This window comes from Ambystoma mexicanum, chromosome 11 (assembly GCF_040938575.1).
Source record: "Ambystoma mexicanum isolate Mex_15411 chromosome 11, UKY_AmexF1_1, whole genome shotgun sequence".
Classification (NCBI taxonomy): domain Eukaryota; kingdom Metazoa; phylum Chordata; class Amphibia; order Caudata; family Ambystomatidae; genus Ambystoma; species Ambystoma mexicanum.
Window position 1 is genome coordinate 927,661,019 of NC_090934.1, and position 22,998 is coordinate 927,684,016.

The 22,998-nt window shown below is 46.8% G+C and overlaps 2 protein-coding genes across 4 annotated transcripts in view; one reads left to right on the forward strand and one right to left on the reverse strand.

The window, feature by feature from the left end:
- Positions 1-22,998, forward strand: part of PIDD1 (p53-induced death domain protein 1) — a 602,358-nt gene that overhangs the window by 188,145 nt on the left and 391,215 nt on the right. The gene's annotated exons all lie outside the window — the stretch shown is intronic.
- Positions 12,629-22,998, reverse strand: part of RPLP2 (ribosomal protein lateral stalk subunit P2) — a 31,962-nt gene continuing 21,592 nt past the window's right edge. The window contains exons 3-5 of the mRNA XM_069624028.1: positions 22,174-22,222; positions 16,395-16,484; positions 12,629-12,750 (exon numbers count right to left, since the gene is read on the reverse strand). Of these exons, the coding sequence (XP_069480129.1) occupies positions 12,671-12,750; positions 16,395-16,484; positions 22,174-22,222 (219 nt within the window). The 3' untranslated portion in view covers positions 12,629-12,670. The remainder of the gene's footprint in view (positions 12,751-16,394; positions 16,485-22,173; positions 22,223-22,998) is intronic.

Below are 22,998 nucleotides of genomic sequence, written 5' to 3' on the forward strand. Positions count from 1 at the left end.
AAATGGCCTAGTTGCATTATTAGATTGGCATGGTAAGCTGCCGAGGAGGTGATAGCACTGACTTGTTTGTTCATGGATACGTTGGAGTCCAAATAGACTACAAGGGTTCTGACCAAGTCTGATACTGGGATTTTGATAGAATCTATAGTGAAGTGGCTAAACTGAGTCCGTTTTTTTGTGTGTCGGGGGAACCTACCAGGAGGAGTTCTGTCTTGTCAGGGTTGAGGCACAGTCTGTTTGCTATGCTTAACGACATATACAACACCATTCAGGCCTGGATGGCAGCAGAGTCTGTCATAGTTGCCCGTGAAGGTGAGGTGGTTTTGGGTATCGTCCATATAGTTTGTGTATCTGGCTGTGGAAGAAAGGTGATGACATAAGACATGGTCTACGAGGTCAAATGCTGCGGAAAGGTTGAGGAGTAGGGCTGGTTTATCTAGGTCTCTGGCATCGTCCACCTGGTTCTTTACGTCAAGTAAGGTGGTTTCCGTCACGTGCCTAGGTCGAAAACCTGATTGGCGTAGCCCTAGGAGCTGGTTTTCTGCAATGAAGTGCTGTACCTGCAGGTAAGCTGCTTTGTCCAGTATCTTGAGCAAGAAGAGGATGGTGGTGATGGGCCTGTAGTTATTGGGGGAGGTAGGGTCGAGAGTGGGTTCTCTCAAGAGGGGGCAGACCCAGGCTTCCTTGAGGCAGGAGGGGAGTTTTCCATTGGCAAATAAGGCATTGACGAAAGCGGTCAGGAATGGTGCGAGGGTCTTGACAGTCTTTAATAATACAGGCAGGGCAGGAGTCACCCTTACAGTTGGACAGTTTCATGGTCCTCATGAGGTTGATCATGTCTTGTTCCTGTATGGCTTTGAATAAGATCAGGGAGGGGTCAGGGGAGGGGGAAAGGGTGGGGGGTAGTGGGGAGCAGGTGCTTAGTGGACTGATTTTCAGTTTGGAGTGTGCAGAGTTTATTGGGCATGGCTGTCTGAATTTCGTCACACCATATCTTTGGTGAATTTTAGGGGGGCGGGTATAGGGGTCTCCAATTCTCTGAAGATGGAGAAGATTTTTTTGGTATTTGAGTTGGCATCGGAGAATCTTGATTGGAAGGATTTAGCTTTGGCAAGGACGATTGCCTTCTTGTACTCAAGCATGCTTTGAAGGCGAGTTTGTCTTCATCTGAGTGGGAGGTTTGCCATTGTGTGAGGGCTGTCTGTTTTTCAGTGCGGAGTATGAGGTCAGGGGGTGAACCAAGTATTGGAGTGGCTTGTGGGTTTCTGTTACATGGTTTGAGCGGGGCTATGGTGTTGACAGCCGATTAGATGGCAGCATTGTATGAGTGCAAGGGTTTCTGGATCCATGGAGAATGGTGGTCTGAAGGCTGGGCCTTGGAGAACAGGTAATCTCTCTTTAGTTGGCTGGCAAGAGCTTCTTGCAGGGGCAGGTGCTAAGGGTTGAGGGGATGGTGTAGAGGAGTTCGTTATGGGTATGCTGAAAGATTATATGGTGGTCCGACCACGGGGTGGGGTGTTTCCCGCGATGGTGATAGGGCAGTTATGTTGGGAGATCAAATCCATGGTCTTCTTGAATCCTAGAGTCTCAAGAGCCGAGGGATTTAGCAGCTGGATATTTTGTGTCAGGGAGAAAAAGATTGACATCACAGAGAAGGATAACTTTGGAAGGTTTCTTGAGATTATCGGTGAGGTGGTGCGTGAGCACAAACTGGAAGTCACCTAGGGGACCTGGGGGGCAGTAGACAGTGTATGGCAATGGGGAGAGGGGTTAAGTTTGAGTTGGAGGTAGTTGCTGTTATTTCTCTATCTTTCGAATGGCTAGGCAGTCTCTTTGGTTATTAGCACTACACCTCCACCTTTGGATGGGCGATCTTGTCTGATGGAGTGCAGGGCCAGAGGCTTCATGTAGCCAGGTTTCTGTGACCATGTTGAGGTTGTGGGTGGAAATGAGTGCATGTCTGGAGCATGGAGCGATCTGGCATTGACCATGGCACATTTGAAATGCGGTTCTGTGGTGAATGGGGCAGAGTCAGTGGTGGGGATGTGGAGATGGGGCAGTGGGTGCATGGGTGGTTCTACCCATGTCAGTATTTATGTTCTTAGTAGCCACTGGGGCGGTGGGCACAGGTGAGGTAGGATTCGACACATTGCAGCTAACATTGCATGTGGAAAATGTGGCATCACAGTAATTACATCAGGGGTCCAATTTTCTGGAGTGGTGGGCACCAGGGGTGGCATTCAGCAATAAATAGTTTGATATGGGCGAGTTAATGGCAGGTATGATAAAGGTGGTTTGTGCAGGACAGGTGGCTTGGACAGGGGGCATTCTTGCAGTAGGGGGCAGGGATCAGAAGCCTGGATTTTAGGCATGCGTTTCGATACAGCTAGATGGTGGTAGGAAGTCGAGTGACTTCTCTTGCGGGCGCATAGCCTTGTTAACCTAGATGCTACGCAAGCATGGATATGGAGTGGATATCAACCTCCTTACCTTGGATCAGCGCTGAAGCTCTGCAGTACTCAGTAGCATCCATAATAGGTGCGTCAAGGTCAGTTATGGCAGCAAGGAAATGAGAATCCATTTACTGATATTGGGCTGGGCAACTGGTAACAGTTCTGTGCCCTGGTCCCCGACAGTCCTGGAGAGGTGAAAGCCTTCTGGTGGCCTTACTCGTTTGGGGCCGGCCTCCGGTCCCACTGGATTGGCCAAGGAGCCGCTCCAGAGGTTGCTAGGCAACCAAAGTAAACATTATTGGGCTTGTCGGGCAGCAGCCGTTTTCTGTACGATTCCATGGAGTCCGAGCTCCACGTGGGTCGAAATGGTGGCTACAGGAAGACGGGGCAAGCATCTGCGTCCAAAATGCTGCGGCAAGGTGAAGCCAGGCACTGGGCCACGGTGAATGTAGCACATAGCTGGAGCGGGATCTCACGCGGTGCTCTGGCAGCCGATTGCGCTGCTCATGCAGAAGCGATGCTGAGTTGGGGCTCCTGCCCTGACACGGGTGAGTCTGGAAGTGGGGGGGTTGGGGGGGGAGGAAGAGGGGCACAGACAGGCCCTGGCAGGCGAGTATACCTTGGCAGGGACCTTGTAGTGGTAAACTTGGCCAATGAGTGGACCAGGTAGAAGTAATTGAATTACTGCGGTGAGATTAAAGCATCCTGACATATTTGTTGATACAGGTTAACTGTGGAAGTGTTTTTTTCCTCTAAGTTGTTTCTAAAAGTGGAGCCACAAAGACTGGTCTATTATCAACTTCGTGTCAAAGTCCAAGTGAGACTTTGAAGCAAGAAGAACTTAATTAGAACTTTGTTGCAAGACGGAACATTCCTAATTTTGAACAGTTAGCTGAAAATCCTGCTTTGAATCTGGGGGAAGGGGTCACCCAGGTTACAAGGAGAAACAGTCATCAGGTTTATGTTCATCATAACTCATTTCTGTTCCATTTGAATTCCATATAATCCCTTTATAAAAGTTTGTTGCATGTAAAAGTGTGAGGGACAGCTTCCTTTTGTTAGTGTTACCTTTAATTTATTTGGATAAGGAAATCCTCTTCAGGGTAGGGCCAGTGAGGCGTTCAGACGTTTGCATTAATAAAAAGGCATTTCATGAAAAACCTTTACCAAGTTGTCCGCCTCACATTTGACCCCTCAGTCCACAAGGAAAACCCCTCTCCCCTGCAACAAGCTCACCAGGTTTTGACATGGCAGCAGGCATTCAGTATAGTAATGTTGCAACCCTGCAAGGGATTCACGATCAAAGAGTAGAAAAGATAGCTTGTGGGGGGGGGGGGGGATCAGCAGATTGCCCAAAAATGTGCTGCAGCGTGGCGTAAAAGTGAGAGAGGTGCAGCAGCCACAGGATGAAGCAGTTTGTTGGCAGTAACAGACCGTGGAAGAGGTGGCTAGGGGATATGATGGACTTCAATAAGTGTGCTATCTTGAGTTTGCAGTCTCTGGGCCCTTTAGCTAAAGGCCTTACAGGGTTTCCTGCCTTGTGCCACAGCTAAAATGATAGGGCAAAGACAGACATTCTTTATTCATCCAGATGCAATGGGCTGTTCTTCGAAGGGTGGGGAGGGGCTGTCCCGAGATTATCATATGCACATTGTGTGAGCTGTTGCCTCACCCAGTAAGAGCCATTTACACTTAAGAAAGGGGAGGGGTGGCTGGGCGGTCTTTTTCCAGCGATTACTGAACTGTACCCTTACATTTACAACTTTTACACAAGTTGGTAAGAGGTCTTGGGGAAATTTCAGAAAAAGCAGCAGCGCTCCTGAGCTGGGCAGCTGCTGTGTTCCCAACCACCAAGGAAATGTTAAATTGCCCTCCCTCTGTCATGCTAAAACAGGCAAGATATTTTAAACAGGGTAAACCCAACAGAGAAGGCTGTCACTCCCTGAAAAGTGAGCAAAACAGCATGTGTGGATACCATCAGGCATTTTGTAAGTGCCTAGGCAATTATGTAAGCTCGGTTTAAGGTCATAGAATGCTGCTAAGAGCTCATTTACACTACCGTGACCACGTGTATGCGCATGGACACAGCGAATAGCAGACAGGCAGTCTACCAAGTACACAATCATGTTTAGGTTATGTCCAAATTGTAGTGCTAGGGAAAAGTCTAATCCTTTATTTCTAGCTGCTTCTAACATGTACTACCAACATGTTAGAGGGCCCTGCAATTTTAAGCAGTCCCAGATTGAATGCCTTAACTGCACACAGACGTGGGTAGGGTTGGCTAGGTCCCTGGCAGCAACCCATAGTTCTACAGCAAGTGAACGGGTGCCACGACAAATGTCATTGAGGGGCAGGCTGGTCCAAATTTTGCATGGGTCGCAGCTGTATTCTATAGGGGATGATGCGTGTTTTGGGTGTGTGAGAGTAGTTTATTGATGGTCATGCAGGCGAGTGGGCCGAGCCTGTGTTAGATATTGTGGAGGTGTGCTTGTATTTCCATTGAAGAGACGAACACCTGTTGAGAATCAGTGCAGCTAGACAGCTTCCAGAACGTCAGGTCACTTCCTCTAGTGTTCCTGCTTCAAGGAGGAAACATGCGGATGTCCGTTGCGGGGTGGTGGTAGGATGGGGTCCCAGCAGTATTACAGCAATATTGAGGGCAGGTTGATGCCGAGCAGCTTGCTGTGACATTTACACAGTACCAAGACCCACCTACTTTATACATCCACCCAATACTGTCGGCTCCAGTATGAGCTGTTTCAGCACCAGCTACATTGGTTGTACTTGGCTGAAGTTTCTACTCTCCGTAATAGTCCTCCCCACTTTAAATTCCGTTTTTGAATTGTGGGGCATACGGTTTGTTTGGTAGCGCAATTTGCCTCTTATAAGCTCCCGTTACGAGAGCAGTGTCTCAAAATGCCTTCTACTCATGCAGCAGAATCATCTAGTTTAACCCCAAGTCCTCAGGAGCCATTATCCAGTTTTGCCAGGTAATACTAAAATTACAGCTGTCCTCCCCAAAAGGAGCATGTGTGAGAAAAGTAAATATGCGAGTGACCTTTGATAACGAGAGGTTTCGTCATGGACAACAAAGTTTTTTACGGGCGTGGAGCAAACTACCTGGCCTGAACCAAAGGAGACCTGCCATAACAAAGTTTTGCATTGGTTACGTCAAGAGGACTGGGCCTACTTCTGATTCAAGACCCCTTCCTCCGGAGGAAGGACTCTTGAATCAGATCAAACTAGACAATTGGTGCTCTCCAAGTAGGAGAGCGTCTGCGGGGTGTGGGACAGCAAACTCACTGAGTACAAACAATTAAAAAGTTAAAAAATCCAGGTTCATCCAACTTGACATTGGTAGTGGATTTTAAAATAATTTGTCTGGGTTTTTTTCTAGGACATGTCTCCCCTGCTAGTTTAAAATGTTATGATCTACTATGGCCTTGTATTTTGCTTTTTTTTTAGATTGGTTTCCTTTTGTGTTTGCTCTGTGCCAGTTTGCCCACGGTCCCAAGGTGCGTATGAAATGGATGAAGGAATAGAGTTCCATATGGTGGGTGCTAGGCCTGAGAGATGAGCCCCATGCTAGTTTTTTTCACTGTTAAGTGCTGCACCTGTTCTGTTGGGCCTATGTTGTGCAATCATGTGCTGGAGGTTTTCCGGTCCCATGTTGTGGAGTACCCGGTGGGGGATGCACATTGCTTTTGTCGCCTGAATGGGAGGCAGTGAAGGACATAGGACAGGAGATGCATCTCCCCCCCCCCCCCCAAGCCTAGTGCCAAGAGGAGCCTAGCGGCAGTGTTTTGCCCCAGTTCAGAGTTTTGTTTGTGGTGATGGGGTGGCTCCCAGTTAGGGTGTTGGTATACCATGAAAGGATGACTGCCATCACTGCAGAGATGGAGGGAAGTGGAGGCAGGGAAGTGGCGCAGAATGCAAATGGCTAATTAGCAGCTTTGTCGTGGTTGTGATGGGTCAGGTCCACAGCTCTAATGCAGTTTTTTTTTTTTAGTGTGTTGGAGGTGGGAAGAGGGCCGAGAGAGTGGCCACGGTAGGTTGGGGAAAGAGGGAGGTCTTCCTGCAAAGCACAATCAATTGTGATTGGGTATGAGGTGATAGATGGCCATCCAGTGCTTGATGTCCGAGAGTCATGTTGCAACATCAGGGAGGAGGCAGAGTGGTCCTTTGGAATTTTGAAGACTATTTGGGTTTCACCTGTGTAATTGTAGCAGGCTAGATCTTGGGAAACAGTGCGGGTACGGAGAGACCTCCTGGCAGCACTCTGGCCACTGGACGAGGGTGGGATTTCAGGAGAATGGAGGCAAGTGTACTATTTGGGATCTGTTTCATAGAAAGGAGGATATCCACTTCAGAGCAGAGTCCCTGATGCAGAGTCAAGTCTGTACATGGGGGTGGGGTGGTCAATGGTGAAGGCTTCCAAGTAGGATTAATGCAGTGCGGCCTTCAGAGTCACTCTTGAGATCATACCAGATGGAAATTAGGCAAGATTCAGTTCCTCTTACATGTCTGAAACCAGATTGAGCCGTGTTGAGGCTCTGGTTAGCACTGACTGAGCAGCCTACGCACAGCTATGCCAGTTCCAACTAGGAGATGGGCCTGTAATAGGTCAGGTAAAGGGGGAATATTGTGTGGGTTTTTTGAGGAGGGGGTTTGATGTAGGTTATTAATTCTTCCAGGAAAACGCCAGAGATGAGTGGAGACAGGATCTTGTGAAGGCACAGGTGATGTCAAGATTTCGAGTGGTCTCTGGGGATCCCAAGGTGACACTGTAGCAGCTTGATAAATTCAGGGTGGGAGAGGAGTGAAGGATGGGAAGAGCGGGGGCTGTACTAGTGTCCAAATGAGGTCCGGGGAGAGTAAAGCCATTTGAGGAGATTGTCTCTTTCTAGTGTTATGTTGGGGAAGTGGTCTGAGAAGGAGCTGCAGAGGGTGTGTGGATGAGGTGGAGGCAATGCATACTGGTGAATAGAATTCAGAGATTAATTTGTGGAGTACCTTGAAGGGGTTAGGTGCATTGTTAATTTCATTTTAGTAGTAAGTATTTTTGGGCTTCTATATTTCTGCCTGGTAAAGCCTTAACTGGATGTGTACACCAAATTGGTTTGACATCGAAGGGTCCGTGCGCCATGTGTTCTAGGCTATGGTTCTGCGATTTAAGTGTTTTAAGGGCAATGGTGAACCATTTGCGGGAAGAGGCCTTGTCCATTAGAGATGGATCCGAGTGGGGCGAGGGGGCCAAGCACTTCAGAGAGCCTGTGATTGAAGTGGGGTGTGGAAGGTGGGGGGGGAGGGGCGAGGGGAATGGAGATCTGACTGGAATGGACGGTAGCAGTCAGGGAGGCCAGAAAGAAATCTGCAAGCTCAGGGGTTACTTGGACTTTCTTCTACAGAAAGTGGTTGCCACCAGGGCTGCAGGAGGGGAGGGCTCACTCTGGGAACATTGAAGATGGCAGCGTTGTCAGTCCAGATGTCATCCTGGGTGTGACCCGCAGCTTAGGGCCAGATACTAGTTGTGCTAAATATACATATCCAGGTTGTCCATTAGGGATCATGTCATGGTTGTGTGGGATGTCCAACCAGATATTGAAGTCACCTAGTATTGTTATGAGGGGGTGGGAGACCATTATCACTGCTAAGGAGTCACTAAGGAATACTGCAAAGCATCCATTCTATCCAGGGGTCTAAAAAGGAGCATGATGCTGTGAGTGACCCGTCAAGTTACCAGGAGCCATCAGTCAGCACTGCAGGATTGTCCCAGATTGAGAGGAGTGTCTTGCTGGTCCAGTTATGCACAATAAGATTATAGCCTGCTGTAAGGCCAGAGGCCTTGGGAGAAACAGGTTTTGGCGATATGCCATGCAGGGCCCTCCATACAATAAGGTCGTACATGTTGTGGTGGTTTTTAGCAAGGACCTGGCCTTGATCAGAAAGCACTTTGGACTGCCAGTTGGTTGTTCGAGTTAGGGGGCATGGGTAATAGGCGATTCTAGGGGGCTGAGAGGATGTAGATAGTAAGATCGCATTAGTGAAGCAGGGGCCTGCAAGGGGTGGTCAGTAGCCTGTCTTGTGGTTGTAATGTCGTGGAATCGGAATGCAGTATTTGGAGGTAGAGATGTATTTGAAGGGGAGGCGTTACTGGGGAGTGGCAGAGGTGGATTTATGCAGGAATGTGTGATGGTGCTGGGACAGTGGAAGGCCTCTGGGTAGAGATTGTCTAGTGCTTATCAGGGATGTGCATTTGTGCAGGTAGTCCCTCAAGTGAGGGCGAGCTGGGCTAGTTGATGGATTCTGTGGTGTAGAGTGGCGAGTGTTTGAGATGCTCCGAATACTTTTCTTGCTCTGAAGACTCTTCTGAGGGGAGGGGGTGGGGGGGGAGACTGGTGATGGTATTGTGCAGGTGTTAGTGGGTTATGTGCCAGGCGGGCCATTTCGCAAGCAGAGGAGATATTTTACTGGGTTTGGCAGAAAAGGGGCGATGACAATGGTGTACGTGGGGTGAGGTCTTGGGTCTGTGTGAAGGGGAGGGGAGGGTGATGTGGCCTGGGGACAGTGACAATTTACTTCAGCGTTTAGCAGGAACATGTGAGATAACAGAATTTGAGGGTGAGCGGGTAAAGTAAGGGCGGGGCATTTCTGGTGCACCAGTTGGTGCTTTGCGTCTTGGAGCTAAAACATAGCGGGAGCAGGCACAGTAGCTGGAGTGCTATTCACACCAGGAAACCCTTAGAACCTGGTTGCTTATGGAAAGACTGTGGCAGAGGAAAACTTGAGATAACATTTCAAAATCCATGCCTTGGAACCAGCAAAGCAAGTGACGCGTTGGGAAGCACTGCGAGAACGAGGCAGACCAAAACAGCAAGACAAACTGCTGCCCCAACAACGGTGGGGGACAACATAATGAGGAATACAACTGCAAGATTCAAAAAGGAGCGATACTTTAGTTTTCTGCTTAAGGTGTACTCCTAGCACAGCTGACCCAGACAACCAATCATGGGGCAGGGCGGCAGGCAGAGGGTGGGATTGACGGAGGGCTGGAGGAGAGGTAAAAGGTCCAGCAATTAGTGTTTGTGTGATTTTGGGCTGTGCACAAAGTGGGGAGACCCTGCAGACTCACTGCAGATAACATTGCAGTGGATGCAGCCAGCAGAAAGAAATGTGTAAGAGTTCCTGTTTGAATTGAAATAAGACAGATGTGTGCCCTTGCACCGGTTCCTGGCACTTAGGTAAAGTGTGGCTTTGCATGGGTAATACGCCACATGTCTGCCATGATCAGTGGCCTTGCTGCCACCTGCACCAAGAAAATAAAAAGGTGGTCTTAATTAGTGAGCCAGTGGGAAGGCATGTGGAAAGTTGTGGTGTTAATGGATGCAGGTTGGAAGGACGCTGTTCCAGATGTCACAAATACCGAGCCTGGTAAGACCATTTCAGTCACAGGCGATTTTTGCAGAGGAAACAGTGCTGCTGAAGTTCTCAGAGCAAAGGAGAGAAAGATAACCCGGCCCAACTAAACAAGAAGCTGCTGAACCGTAGAAAGCGTTGGTTAAATTTGGGGTCTTGCTGTGTGCATTTTTAGACCAAGGCGTATAGTATCTAGCACCATAACATTAACTGAACATAGCATAAATCCTAGTCACTCATGCTGTGAACTAAAATGATCACTTGTTCCATTCTCTATTAATGTAACCATGCTCTTCGCTCACATAGCAGTTCTTAGGTGTGGTGATATTTCTAAATCTACCTGCCTCTACTCTCCGCCCTCTGCCACTAATCCAGAAAAGGACTGCAACACTTGGCCTCAAGCTCTGGGATTGCATCTCTCCAGCTCCGAAATCTCCCCATTGGCTCCCAGTGGATGCACGGATTACAGTCAAAACCCTCTGCATTGTCCACAAGGCTTTCAGGTGCCTGGGTCCAAAATACCTTCAGCTATCCCTCTACAAATACCTCCCCTCTAGAGCCCTTTGCTTCTCTACCTCTTAACTCCCTCAAGGTCCTCGTTTTCAAAGAAACGAGTTGGGGGTATATCTCGGTCTTTGGCTCGGGCCTCCCTCTGGAACAGCCTCCCCGCCACTAAAACTTGGAGAACCATCTACAGAAGCACCTCAAGACCTTCCCCTTTGCTTCTGCCTTTGTCCTCCCCTGCTGATCTGTTCCCTTGGCACTGCGTCTGGCCACCCTCTGTCCTCCAGGCCCAGGTAACGGCTCACACTGCCACCCTCCCACCCACCCCTTGCACTGTGGTCTGTATCTGTACCCACAAAGCACCAACCCCTTTTCTTGCGCTTCAGACCTACCCTGTCTGCTGTCTTACACCCAGCACTTGCTGGCTGCACTACCACCGTTTGTTGCCTTTATCGGTTTCTCCTTTGCTCGAAACTTTCCACTTCTAGGCACCCCCCGTGCACTTGTGTGTTCAAGGTCACTGGGCCTAGTAAAATTGTTTTGTTCTTACGTTCCCCCCCCTTGTCGCGCTCTGAAACACTGTACGAGGGCGATAGAAAAAAATATCAATTTGATATGTTATTTTATAGTCACTTCTATTATAGCATGTGCATTGCAAATTAGAGCTTGTAGAAGATGGGTGCAATATTAAAAATATATGAAACTACTACTCCCATTGTCAAGTGCATAATTTTGAATAATGCTTATGAATGGTGTCTGATTCTAAAGAACTTCACACATTTCCTGGCTGTATCTGGGCACAACAGTCCGGCAAAATGTCCCAAAGCACTAGGTCACTGCCTGGGGTGCGTATTAGCATAAAACTCAGAAAAACATAACTGACAAGTGTCTACTCGGAGTTAAGGGTCTGGGGTCAAGCTTGACTGCAGGCAATCAAGGTACCATTTATACCACTGCTGCCATTTGCATTGTCTACCTGATCATAGGTGTGGGGGGGGGGGGGGTGGCGAGTGGAATGCGTTGGTATTCCTAGGATTATTACAGCAAGACATGGGAGCACAGCAGTACGTACCAAGCCAGTGCAGCCAAATGGTGCCAAAGGGAAATCCCCATAGGGGCCCTTAGAGCCGAAATGCAGTGGGAAACCGCTGTACTCGCCACTAAAATGTACTCGGGAGACTATTTCACGATATGGCAAACCCCTTTAGTTGGCACTGTAAAACATTAAGTTACACCCGTTAACTACTAACTACAGAAACTTCATACCATCAGAAGTTGGTGCATTAAAGAGGGGGGGACTAAGGTTTTCCACATTGTGTCATCCCTGGCCGGGAGAGGGAAATTCTCGTTTGAGAGACCCTTGCAAGACTTACGGCATTTAAGAATGCAGAGCAAGCTTCTCCAAATGGAAGCCTAAAGCTTTCTGGGGACCAAACGTGAGGTGTCACCCACGCATTCCTGTATCCAACAGTAAGTCCCAAAAAGCTATATCATGTTGAATTAGAAAAAGGCAACTTTCCATCCTTTATATGCTTTGAACGAATTGCGGGTACGTCCTCCTCCCCCTTCACTTGGATAGCTAGCCATCTGTTGAAAGTGCCCCAAATAGGTGTGGGACAATTCATCTCAGAAACGACTGATAAGTTAACTGTCCATGTCCATCGAAGTAAGTTCTACATGACCCAATAACCCAAGATTGTCTGTACCCAAGCATGGTTTCACTCCAGCCCCAAGTAAACTATCAGTTGACCTGTCTGCAACAATTCGACGTCACGTGTACCTCCACATTTCAATCTGGACAACTTAACATAAAACAGACTAGGTGGTGCTGTGCATGAAGACAATTAAAAGCTTACTCCACACGGGTCCAATGTAATTTCCCTCCGCTCACAGAAAAGTGAACGCAACATGACTTATCCCACTTTAAAGTCTCTTGTGGATGGAAGACTGCAGTAGTTTCATCCTCAATACTTAAACGTGCAGTTTAATGGTTGCAAACTGCCAAGCAGCACATGAGATGTGTACAGCTGAACCAAAACCAAAATAGAACAGTATACATGGCCAGGGCGTGGTAATAGGTCCATGCACCGTTCGAAACTCCCTTTTCAATGTGCACGATATTGAGGTTCACTGGTCATGTCGCAAGTGCCATCGGTATTCCAGACAGTGACTGACGAGGATCTAGACGTGCTGTCTTTTCAACTAGGCAAGTTGAAACAGTTTACAGAAACACTCCATAGATTCGAAGAGCCAAGTTTTGGTTTTACACATTTATTGACCATTTTGTAGCAAAAGTTTTAGTCAAATAAACCAAATCCCATGTCATCATCGGAACCTTCGTCAGACTCTTCTTTCTCTTCCTTCTTTTTCTCCTCGGCTGCAAAAATGAAGAAAAAAAAGTTACTAGTTAAGCCATAAAGTTGTAGAGAATCCCATTGTATGAAATGCTTAAGTAAAAGACGCAGCTCCAGTCCACGGCCCATTCCCCACGCGTCAGCTGGTTTCAAATGCATGATGAGATTAGCAGTTTCAGGCTCCCGCACAAAATAACCCCCACGCATTACTTTCTAATTCCAGTACATAAGCACAGCTTCCCGATTATTCAGTACTCTTACTGCTTGATAACACGTTCAATGAATGCACTACAAAACCCACAATCCAGCTACCAAACACGGTTTCTTCCCCAATCTTAGTCTTGCCGTATGCAGTTTACTTGGGGACCGTAAGAGAACCATTTTTAACATGGATTAGTCTAATTTGTTAACTTTTCCATTACCTCTGGTAACAGTATAATGACTCCATATTGTTCATATTTTATAATTTGTCAAATGATTCCAAGTGTGCTGCAGGGCGCATACAGGAAATGCACTGCAGTACCTTTTGGGGCCAATCTAGACCTCTCTGAAGCTCAAGGGGGTTAAGACTTTGAAGGTAATTTGGGGCGTTTTACCAATTGATATGTCTGGGGGACAGACTGGAAGGGATGGCCAGGGCTATGTCTGAAGAGCAGGCGGTTCTGCTGCAACCTCAGTTAAGTTTCAGGACTGGAAGCAGGACAAAACGGTCGAGTCTTTGATAAATGCAAATTAGGCTCTCAAAGAGCACTCGGGCCTTACCCATGAACCTCTCCCCCTTCATAGATTGGGACCGATATCGGATATGGCAACTCAAATCCACCCTCCCCACCCAACATTGAACTGCTCACATGAAGGTGCAATGTGGCGATTTCATGTGACCTCTCTACCCCAACGCAGATAACGTTGTCTTCGATTGTGAACGTTCACAATGGTTGCGTTTCATACACCTAGACCCTTTGGAAAAGCACTGGCTCCAAGCCAGGTCACCTGGGGTTGTCGTTAATTACTCTCCACCCATTTTCCTTCAACCTTGTTGGGTGTGGGGTGGAGGGACAGGAGGGAACACGGAGGACCCCAGGTTAGTGATCTTTAGTGACACCACTGGGAAGCTGACTCAATTGAGTTCCTTCAGAGTTTCAGAACTTGGGTGGCAAATGGAATGGCAAGTGTTCCCCAGAGGGCATTATGTTTCCTGGTGGTTGCCTACGAGACTAGCGGAGTAGATTTTACCATGCAAGGACCCATCTCCCCATGGTCTTTCAAGGTATGGCAGTTAGGGGTTGCCTCACTGACCTGAATCATATTGCCACAGTATTTGATGAGTTGACTTATTGCATTCAGGAGATTGCCTGGTCCCCCCTCCCTTTGAGGCAGTCTTCTCCACCCTGGTGTCTGGCAAAAATGATGAAGAGTGGTCACCTTTTCAGTAAAGTAGTGTAATCAGTGGTTTGAACTTTCACCTGGTTATGTCTTTCATGGGGTCATGACTTGGGTCAGTCACAAAAATTGAAGTTCCTCTATTGGCTGGGATTCAGCGTCAACTAGGTGGTGGTGCTACTTCTGGGTTTTCTATTCCACCTTGTGCCTCCCTAGGTCCAGGATGTGAGCATTTCAGAAAGGCAGCCTGGCAACGGATTTCTTACAAGTACCTAGCTAAGGTAATAGGTCTGTTAACAAGTCAGGTAATCGAGTCCTTCAGTAGGTTAAAATCAGGCATTGTGAGGTTTAAAATGTTCAAGCAGTGTGCCATCCCACTGACGAAAGCAAGGCAGCGTTTGGTTAGTAGCTAGCCGACAGGAAAGGCTGGAACGGTGTCAAGTATTTTCCGCTCAGGTTTTTGCTTAGGAGCCTGTACAAGTTGGAAAGGTTGGGTGCCAGATGCAGTGCCATCTGGACGAAGTCAGGGGTCTCATTAGTTCACATTAACGAGATTACCACAGGGTTGGATTTGTGGTACTATGCTTTACAAAGAACAGGTGCCAGTAGGACAGAAGGCCCCTCATCGAAAACAGATCAACTGTCTAATGAGGTTAGGTAACTGATCCGTTGTTCACTCCCGAACAGGGATAGGACAGAATTCCTTGACGAGGGTGCTTCCATCAATGGCAGGACAGCTGAAATTGGCAGCTGCATGCGGTCTTCTAATCTCTGAGATAGGTACCGGGCCAGGCCACCTGCAGATACTTTTTTTTTTAACAGTCAGTTACCCAGATTTTTCCGTGAATGCCATACCCTTTTGCAGAGGTGGGCATTTCTTTTTACTGCTTGGCTGGCATTATGCATTTCCCTCCTTTTGAAAAGATAAGACTATACACCACTTACCACTCCTCTGGAATGGAGTCTTACCCCTCGTAAGGCCAAAGACCTTCAATTTGTGCTTTGTCAGAAGAGATCTGCTTCTGACAAGAGGGGTCAGGCATATCTGTTGATTTCGACAGACTACCCAACCCACATGCCCATTTCATAGTCATATGGGCCTTTGCAGGAGTGGGTTGCTAGTTTCACCAGCTAACCAGGACCTCCAGCACTAAATCGCACAGCAAGTCTGCAATGAACTAGATTAAAATCTTGTTCTAGCCGATGTTGCACATGCGGTAAAAATGTTGGCCTCTTACATCACTTATCTGCCATCTCAGCAGGCAGAAGGAGAGGTTAGTGGGTATGTTGATTGCAGTATATAATAGCTATTCCTTTGTTATCTTAAATATTGCCTGTGGAATGTGAAAATGATCGGGGAATAGCTGGTTAGTAATGGCCCGGACTTGTTGGCCTATCTGGTGAGGTCATTGTGCCTAGTACCATTTAGGTGGGTTTCAGGTGCAAGAGCTGCAGCTCTCGCTGCAAATATTTCACCCCGAACGGGGTCACTACCATGATTTCACCATTAGCGAGACAGCTTCTCCCAGACCCTCCCCCATAGTCCTCGTTTCAGGGAGGTCTTGGGAGTAGGACCAGACTGCCAGTGCCAACTTGAGAATGACCACTAACTATTTCAATCCACAAACCTCATGGACAATTGCCTCGCCTAGCATTCAGGTATTGGTCTTTGGTGCTCGTTTAGTTAGGGGATGTGCACCCTTGCATATCAGTATGCCAAGTGGCCATGCAAAGGGAGACTGGTTCCAAGTCAGTCTACCATACATCCAAATACTCCCGTTTCCATTGTGGCAGCAAGGCTTTGAACTCCCATTATGAAGTCTCCATGCTGAACAATAGAATACTGAGGTCTACGGTTACTCAAGGACAGTCCGAATTCTATTAAGGGCATGGCGTGTAGACCCTTCCCCTGCCTCTTCTAGCATCTTACTGCAGCAGTTTTTTGATCAGCAGTTCTTTTGAATAGCTGATTGGGTGGTAGATAGTGGGATGAGGAGTTCCCTGGCAATCATGGCATTCCCGTTTCTTACCCCAGATTGCCGCTTCAGGAGGGCAGTTGTGAAGGAGTACATGTGAGATGGCAGAAGAGGGCCGAACTTCACACGTGAGATGGCAGAAGAGGGCCGAACTTCACACGATTAAGTTAGTGCTTTCAAAAGTTTACTCAAGCAGTTAACTAAAGAGGAAGAGTACTGTATAATACTAGCCACTTTACCCTTGGTAAATTCCAGACTTCATAAAAACTAACATTACCAATCTCAAACATGAAAGGCAGCATCAAACTCACCAGCAGGAGCAGCAGCTGGCGCGGCGGACCCTGCACCTGCAGACGAGGCTACAGCTCCACCAACTGGCATGCTGGCAAGTTTACTATAACCTGAAAAAAAAAAAATAAGCCGTCAATAGGATTTCTCCAGCACACAACTATCCCGCTGTACGAGAATCTCCATAACATAACAGACCCGCTCTAAATCATTAGTTTTACATGGTTTGTTTGAAGCAGACTTGGCCACCTAAAAGCTTAACCAAGTGGAACGCTGGCTCTTTAGGCAGGTTTTAAAAACGGCATTTTGCAGTTTACAGCTGTTTTTTGGATAGTATTCATTAGTACACTGGTAAGCGGGCGTGGGGGGGGTACATTACAACCAGTTGGTTAACACCCACTAGCAAGTCCAAGGAACAGAGTGGTGTGCGGTATAACACCAATAATGATATCTCTACCCAAGTTATTGGGCTGCATTCCTAATGCTGTGGTTATAGCGCATTTCGATTTTCCAGTCTCTGCATTATCTAGCAACAGACATTGGCATGGCATCCAAGAGCCATACCGATTACACAAGAGCATGAACAGATACAACTCCCCGGAGTGGGACAACCAGTTTGTTCACGCCATTTCTAGGAAGGTCTTCATTCACTTGAAATTTAAAGTTAATGAATCCAGCAATAGAGAAGGATAAACTTAGTTGCATAGTAAAACAGGTTAACAGCACAAATGCTTACTAAAAGGCTATGGGAAAGCTGAGCCATAAGCGAAAGTGCATAAGCCGTCAAAGCCATTAATTCTTAACCGGAAACAGAAGCATATTAAAAATACCCACTTGCAATGTTCTGTTGAGGTTCCCTTACCAGCCTCAACTGCTTACATTACTTTTGAAATATGTTAAAATAGTCAACCACAGGTGAAGTGCTCAGCAAATTACAAATTAATAGATTGTCCATCGCCCCCATGCTCAGGGTCAGACAGGCTAGTAGGAGTCCACCAACCTGAGCCAAAGGTAGGTTTTGAGTATAGCGAGGGCCTTGGCAACTATGCCATAACCAGACTCCCAGGCCCTTCGCCCGAGTGCCAAGGGTTACGCATTCGCTTTAAATGGGAAAACCATGCACAGGCAATTTTCCCATTTAAAAGTATAAAACCTAAAATGGTCACCTGGAAATGGATACCATGCAGGCCAGCTGATCGGTTTGTGCCTCTGCCAAATGTGCTGGTTCTTGCAGAATATGAAAAGGGCCTCCTTGAATTCACCTCAACCTTGAGTCACTGATAAATTCCACTTCACGCCAACTGGCATCTGCCCCCTTTTACACCACAACCCACCAAATAATTTGCACTTCAGCCTCTACTGGAACCCTTCCCAACATGCTCCAAGATAGCTTAAGTACTACTCATCTTCAAGAAGCCTCTGGACCACAATGCCAACCAGTTGCTTGCCCATTTATAAACACAAGCATTGGCAAAGCCAACTGGTTTATTTGTAATGCACACCAGATCGAAGGGTATCAGGGCGCAAAAGGAGGAAACAGTCAGCTTCTCGTTACAGATTACAGATAGTGTACAAGGCTAGAAATCAGCATATAATTAGCTATACAACATCTATGTACATTTAGGTCAGGGAGGTGAAATCATGAAGCATGGAAGAAGGTTAGTCAGTAGATGCAGTAGTGATCTTTATCTCTGAGCCAAGTGTTAATCCGCCCTCAAGGAGGGGGTTCCATAGTTGTGCTGCTTTGAGCAGAAAACTACTTCAACCGGCTTTTGTCAATTTAAACCTGGGTGCGATTTTGGCTTTAGCATAGACTTGGGATAGAGCATAGAGTGTTTATCAGGAACACGGAAACGTATGAATACACCCCTTCCCTGACCCTGCGTTCCAGATTACCTAGTCTCATTTCACCGATTCGCATTCAAAGCTCCCCGGCATACTCCTCCTGGACCCATCTACCTTTCACTCAATCGCCATTATCCCAACGTTATGGTACTGTTCTCACCTGCGTTGCCACCTACATCTTGATGGTTCCTGTTCCATTTCCTGAAACACATGCACCTTCGATCCTACTCTTCCAGTAGGTGTACTCTCTGGTCCTCTGCTTATCACTCCACCTCCTACCTTGGCCAAACGGATATCCTAGTTTGGGTTCCCTTACCAGATAATGCCCACATTCTTCCTCCAAGGCTGAAGTCACCCATCTTCCGGCCTCTAACGCATCCCCACTTTACACCCCTGTTCTCCGGGAACACAACCTAAGTGTACTTTGCCAGCAGTCTTAAGTTACTGCACTGTCATTCCCAGTGCCCTTAGAATACGACTTCTCAACACATAGCCCCTTCTCCCATCAGTCCACCCCCAACACGCAGGTTGGTCCTCATGCCAGGATTTCTACTGAAGCCTCAACCAAAGACTCTCAGACCACTCCTCTGCAACCAAGTCTCAACTCAGCAACAACCTCTGTAAACCAATCTCTCGCCGACTTCCTCCATTGTGGCTGGTTATTCCTTGGTAAACAAGACTCCCCCAAACAATACTCTTACTCCAATCTATTCATGGCATTGCCATCAGCCTTTATCACTTACTACTCTCCTGGATTCTAGTCTTGATCCCACCTCAATTTGCCTGTCCCTTGCATGCCCTGTGCGCACCCCTCCACCCCCCCAACACTAGAACTTCCTTCCCAGACATTAAAAACACCAACAATAAATTAACATCCATAGCCCACCTGCACCAGAGTAGATTTAATAACCACTTGTCCTTTGCTGGGAACAATTGGCAGTTCCAGTTAACTAACCAAATGGACAAATGTGTCTGGATTACATAAGCCATCAATACAGCCAACTGCAATATGAATTCAGTATCAAATCAAATAGATTTCTTAAAACGTTTTTTCAACACTCTTGCTACACAAGTCAGTGCTTGCGAAAAGTAGGACAGTGTGCGCTAAAGACCTTGAGCCCTGGTCCTCAGTACACTAGGGCTGTCTGACTTAATGCATTCCACATCTTTACCAAAAACAGGACATATGTCATAGCTCATATGCGCACATTTTGTAGCTCTAGAAAAAATAACCCAGATTTGGTCTGGTACACAACTGAGGAATAGCATACTATGGCGTTTATCGTACACTTCAATAGTGGTGTTTGGATAGCCTCAGTAACAAGCAGACTATTAGCCGGCTTATTTTTCCAAAAGCATTTCCAATTCAATTTTGTCCACAAGCGAAACCCAACAGGTACGAGCACAAACCTGTGGATATTAGAATGGACTACAGTCAAAGGAAAAAAAATACATTACCAAATGCGATCCCATTGAACCTTACATCACTAAATGCCACGCTTTTATATCAGTAAGACAAATTCATCTCCATAAATTAGCACCTGTAATGCTTCACATAAAACGATAACTACTGTGAAAGATAATGGCAGTGTGACTTTGTTTAGCATTTGTATTGGAGGGAACAAGTTTCAGGGTTCGAGCTGGGAGCCATTTAGCCCCTTCTTATAGCCTAGAAGAGCTTGGTCATCTTAAAACCAACAGACCAGGAGTTTTTCAGCTCCCCAGTACAACAGATGTCGAACACAACCAGTGCTCCAGATAAGATTTGGAAGTGGAGTAAAAACCTTTTTGGGAGTAAAAATTAAAGTTCAATTTCTAAGGGGAGTAAAAAAAATATAATTGGAAAACGAAATAATTTCTTTGCAACTAGTTATTCATACACATTTAAAAGATAGACCAGGCCGTTATAAGTTTCTTCCTCTGGTACGTGCACTACTGGTCCAAACATATCCATATAGCTCTGTTAGTGAAAGCAGAGGCACATGGTCCTACGTATCCGTTTCCCATTTTATGTTAGTAACCCATCTTTTGAGAGCATTTGCCCATTCTCATAGAGTAAAAATACGCCCCTTATCTGTAGGGCTGTACACAACTATGTGAAATTTATTTGGGACAAGATAGAGCACATCTAAATGACATTTAAAGCATAAGGGGTGGGTCATACATAAATCACATTATAGGTTTGCATTTTATGTGGTATGTGCATAACGCTATGTACAAGTTCCACGATCCCCAGTGGCAACTCCCGGTGACTGCTGGATACGGAGTAGCTCCTGCTTATTCAATCTGGAGCCCTGAAGTTAAGTCATCGGGGCAATTTCCAACATTAGAAAAGGTGGTGTAAACACTGGACAGCTGACTGAATTGAATGCAATAGTACAGCAACAGAACAGCAGTCTGAAGGGACTGATATGCAATGGTTGCTTTATACAAAAAGGAGCTGGTTTTGGGTAGTCAAGTTGTAGGTTCAAAGTGCACACGCCTGGCTTATGAGGCAAGAAGAGTGGAAGAGGGATCCTTCAATCTCTAGCAGGTGGAGTTTGAGACGTTTTGCAAAAGTCCCCATAAACCTACTGCTTTAATGGCAGAAGGGAGGGGGAAGGAGCATTCCAGTGGAGCGGGGCAAGTATGGGGGGAAAATGTGAAGTTGGAGGCAGCACATGCGGTGCAAGGACAGGTTGTAAAGAAACAAGGAGCAGAGGGTTCAGCTACAGGGAGATGCAGTCAGGGAGGTATTGAGGGCAAGAGCATGGCTGGTTTTATGGACTAGCTGCAGCAATTTAAAAAGCTATTTTTCATGGGGAGCCTTAAATTACTGTTAGTAGTCAGATGGAGGATCTTGGTTGGAAAGAGTACTTTCCAAAAAGTTGGACTTGGCTTAAGAGGGCAAAAGAGTAGAGGGCTAGACCAAGACGTGAGCTTGTAGTCCAGTTTACCGAGCACAATAGTTGTTTAGTGGAGCAGGTGATAGTTTAGAAGGATCAGTCTGGCAGAGGTTGATGCGATTACCTGGAGGAGTTTCAGGTAGCTGTCATGAAACTAAGAATGCAAGCCATGGGTGAGGCGTTATGGGAGGGGAGCAGGGAGAAAGGACTTCTCATGGAGTTCAGCATTAGGTCCAATGACAGATGGCAGTAATTGGTTATGCAATAACATGGGTGAATGGGGTGGGGGCAATTGGTGCAGGCTGAAGTGGAGTCAGCAAGGGAGTGTCGAGAAGTGAACTATGCAGCTGGATACAACCCTGGAGGATTGAAGAATGGCAGGAATACTGGTCGGTAAAACGAGAGCAGTTGCTGTGGAAAAGTAGCGACAGTTAAACTTGGTTCAAAGCCGTCAACTGGAACTTTGATGGAAAAGCAAGGACTGGAAATTCAGTGAGGGGGATTGTGAGAAGGAAGTAGTGTGGGGGAGATGGGAGGATAGAATGAGGGAGAGTGTAGGAGAACTAGAAAGGTGGACAAGGTGTCTATTTTGGCAAAGTGGAGAAGTAGGGGCACAGTAATTGGCAAAGGAAACCACTGTTCTTAGGGGGGGGTGGGCGGATATGTCCGAGCGTTGCTTTGAGAGCAGAGGGAAACAAAATGAGTCCAATATGAGGATATGGCTGGTCAAGGCCAGTGGAGTAGCAAGGAGCACGATCTTTTTGTAGCATAAGAAATGCAGGTGGTCTCTGGTAGTTGGGAAGCTCTATGGTGGTGGATGGATGACTGGAAAAGGTGTGGCGATGCAGTCGTCACAATGAGATTGAGTGCAGAGTTAAATGTAGTTTAAAAACTTATGGAATGAGAAGTTTTGTAGACCAAGATTGTGGAGTTAAACTATTTCGGCATACCACCAAGTGCAATGCACAGGACGTCCTAGCCAATACTACAAAGGTTGGTAGCGTTCTCTTGCTTGCATATCAAAAAAGTGAAATTTTATCTTGGAGAAAAAAAATGCACAAAAAAAACTTACCCTGGGCAATGACGTCGTTGATATTTTTACCCTTCAGTTCATCGATTACCTAGAATACAATTCATAATTAGCCACTTTACGAAAAAAGCATGTTGTGTTAAAATTGCAACTCAAGCTTCTTATCTAAGCTCCTTCAAACTTTATTCCTGCAGGAGGTCAGCCAAAAAGTCAAAACCACTAGAGAAAATACACTACACATTAATCGCCCCCCCCCACCCGCCCCCAAGAACAGAACTTGCCGAGTAGTACCAAGAGCGATGGGAGGAAGTAGACAAAGGAAACAAAATGTTGGGACAGCAGAAACATTTTTTTTATATTTTAACCCCTTTCATAGGTAGTCCATGCAGAGAGCGCCACTGGCTAACTATGGGGGCCACCACTGCAGCAGAAACTGGCTAATACAAGTTGGGTTTCTCTCGTGGGCCAACAATGTACTGGCCATAGTTTTAGAAATTAAGCACCTTTGCTAAAAACAAAGCCAAACAAATGGATCAACGGTGTCGCATCTATACTGGAGGGTCTACAAGTTCGTTGCATACACTAGATCCATTTACACCTCGCGCAAATGGGGGAAACGCGTGGATTTTCACCAAAAGTTAGTGACGTTAATCCAGACATAGACCGCTTGCTCCACTGAGGAAACGGTAATTTACCCACACCTCAGCGAGGATTTGCAACAAGGCAAGTGTGGTTGGTATGCATCCATGGGCGGTGACCAGCAATTAATCTTCCACGAATGCAGGAAGCCTAAACGACAGACGCACCAGGGTGTTCCTCTTAACCAGTTATGTGGCCTTGACACTCAAGCATTTGTTGTACATGCAG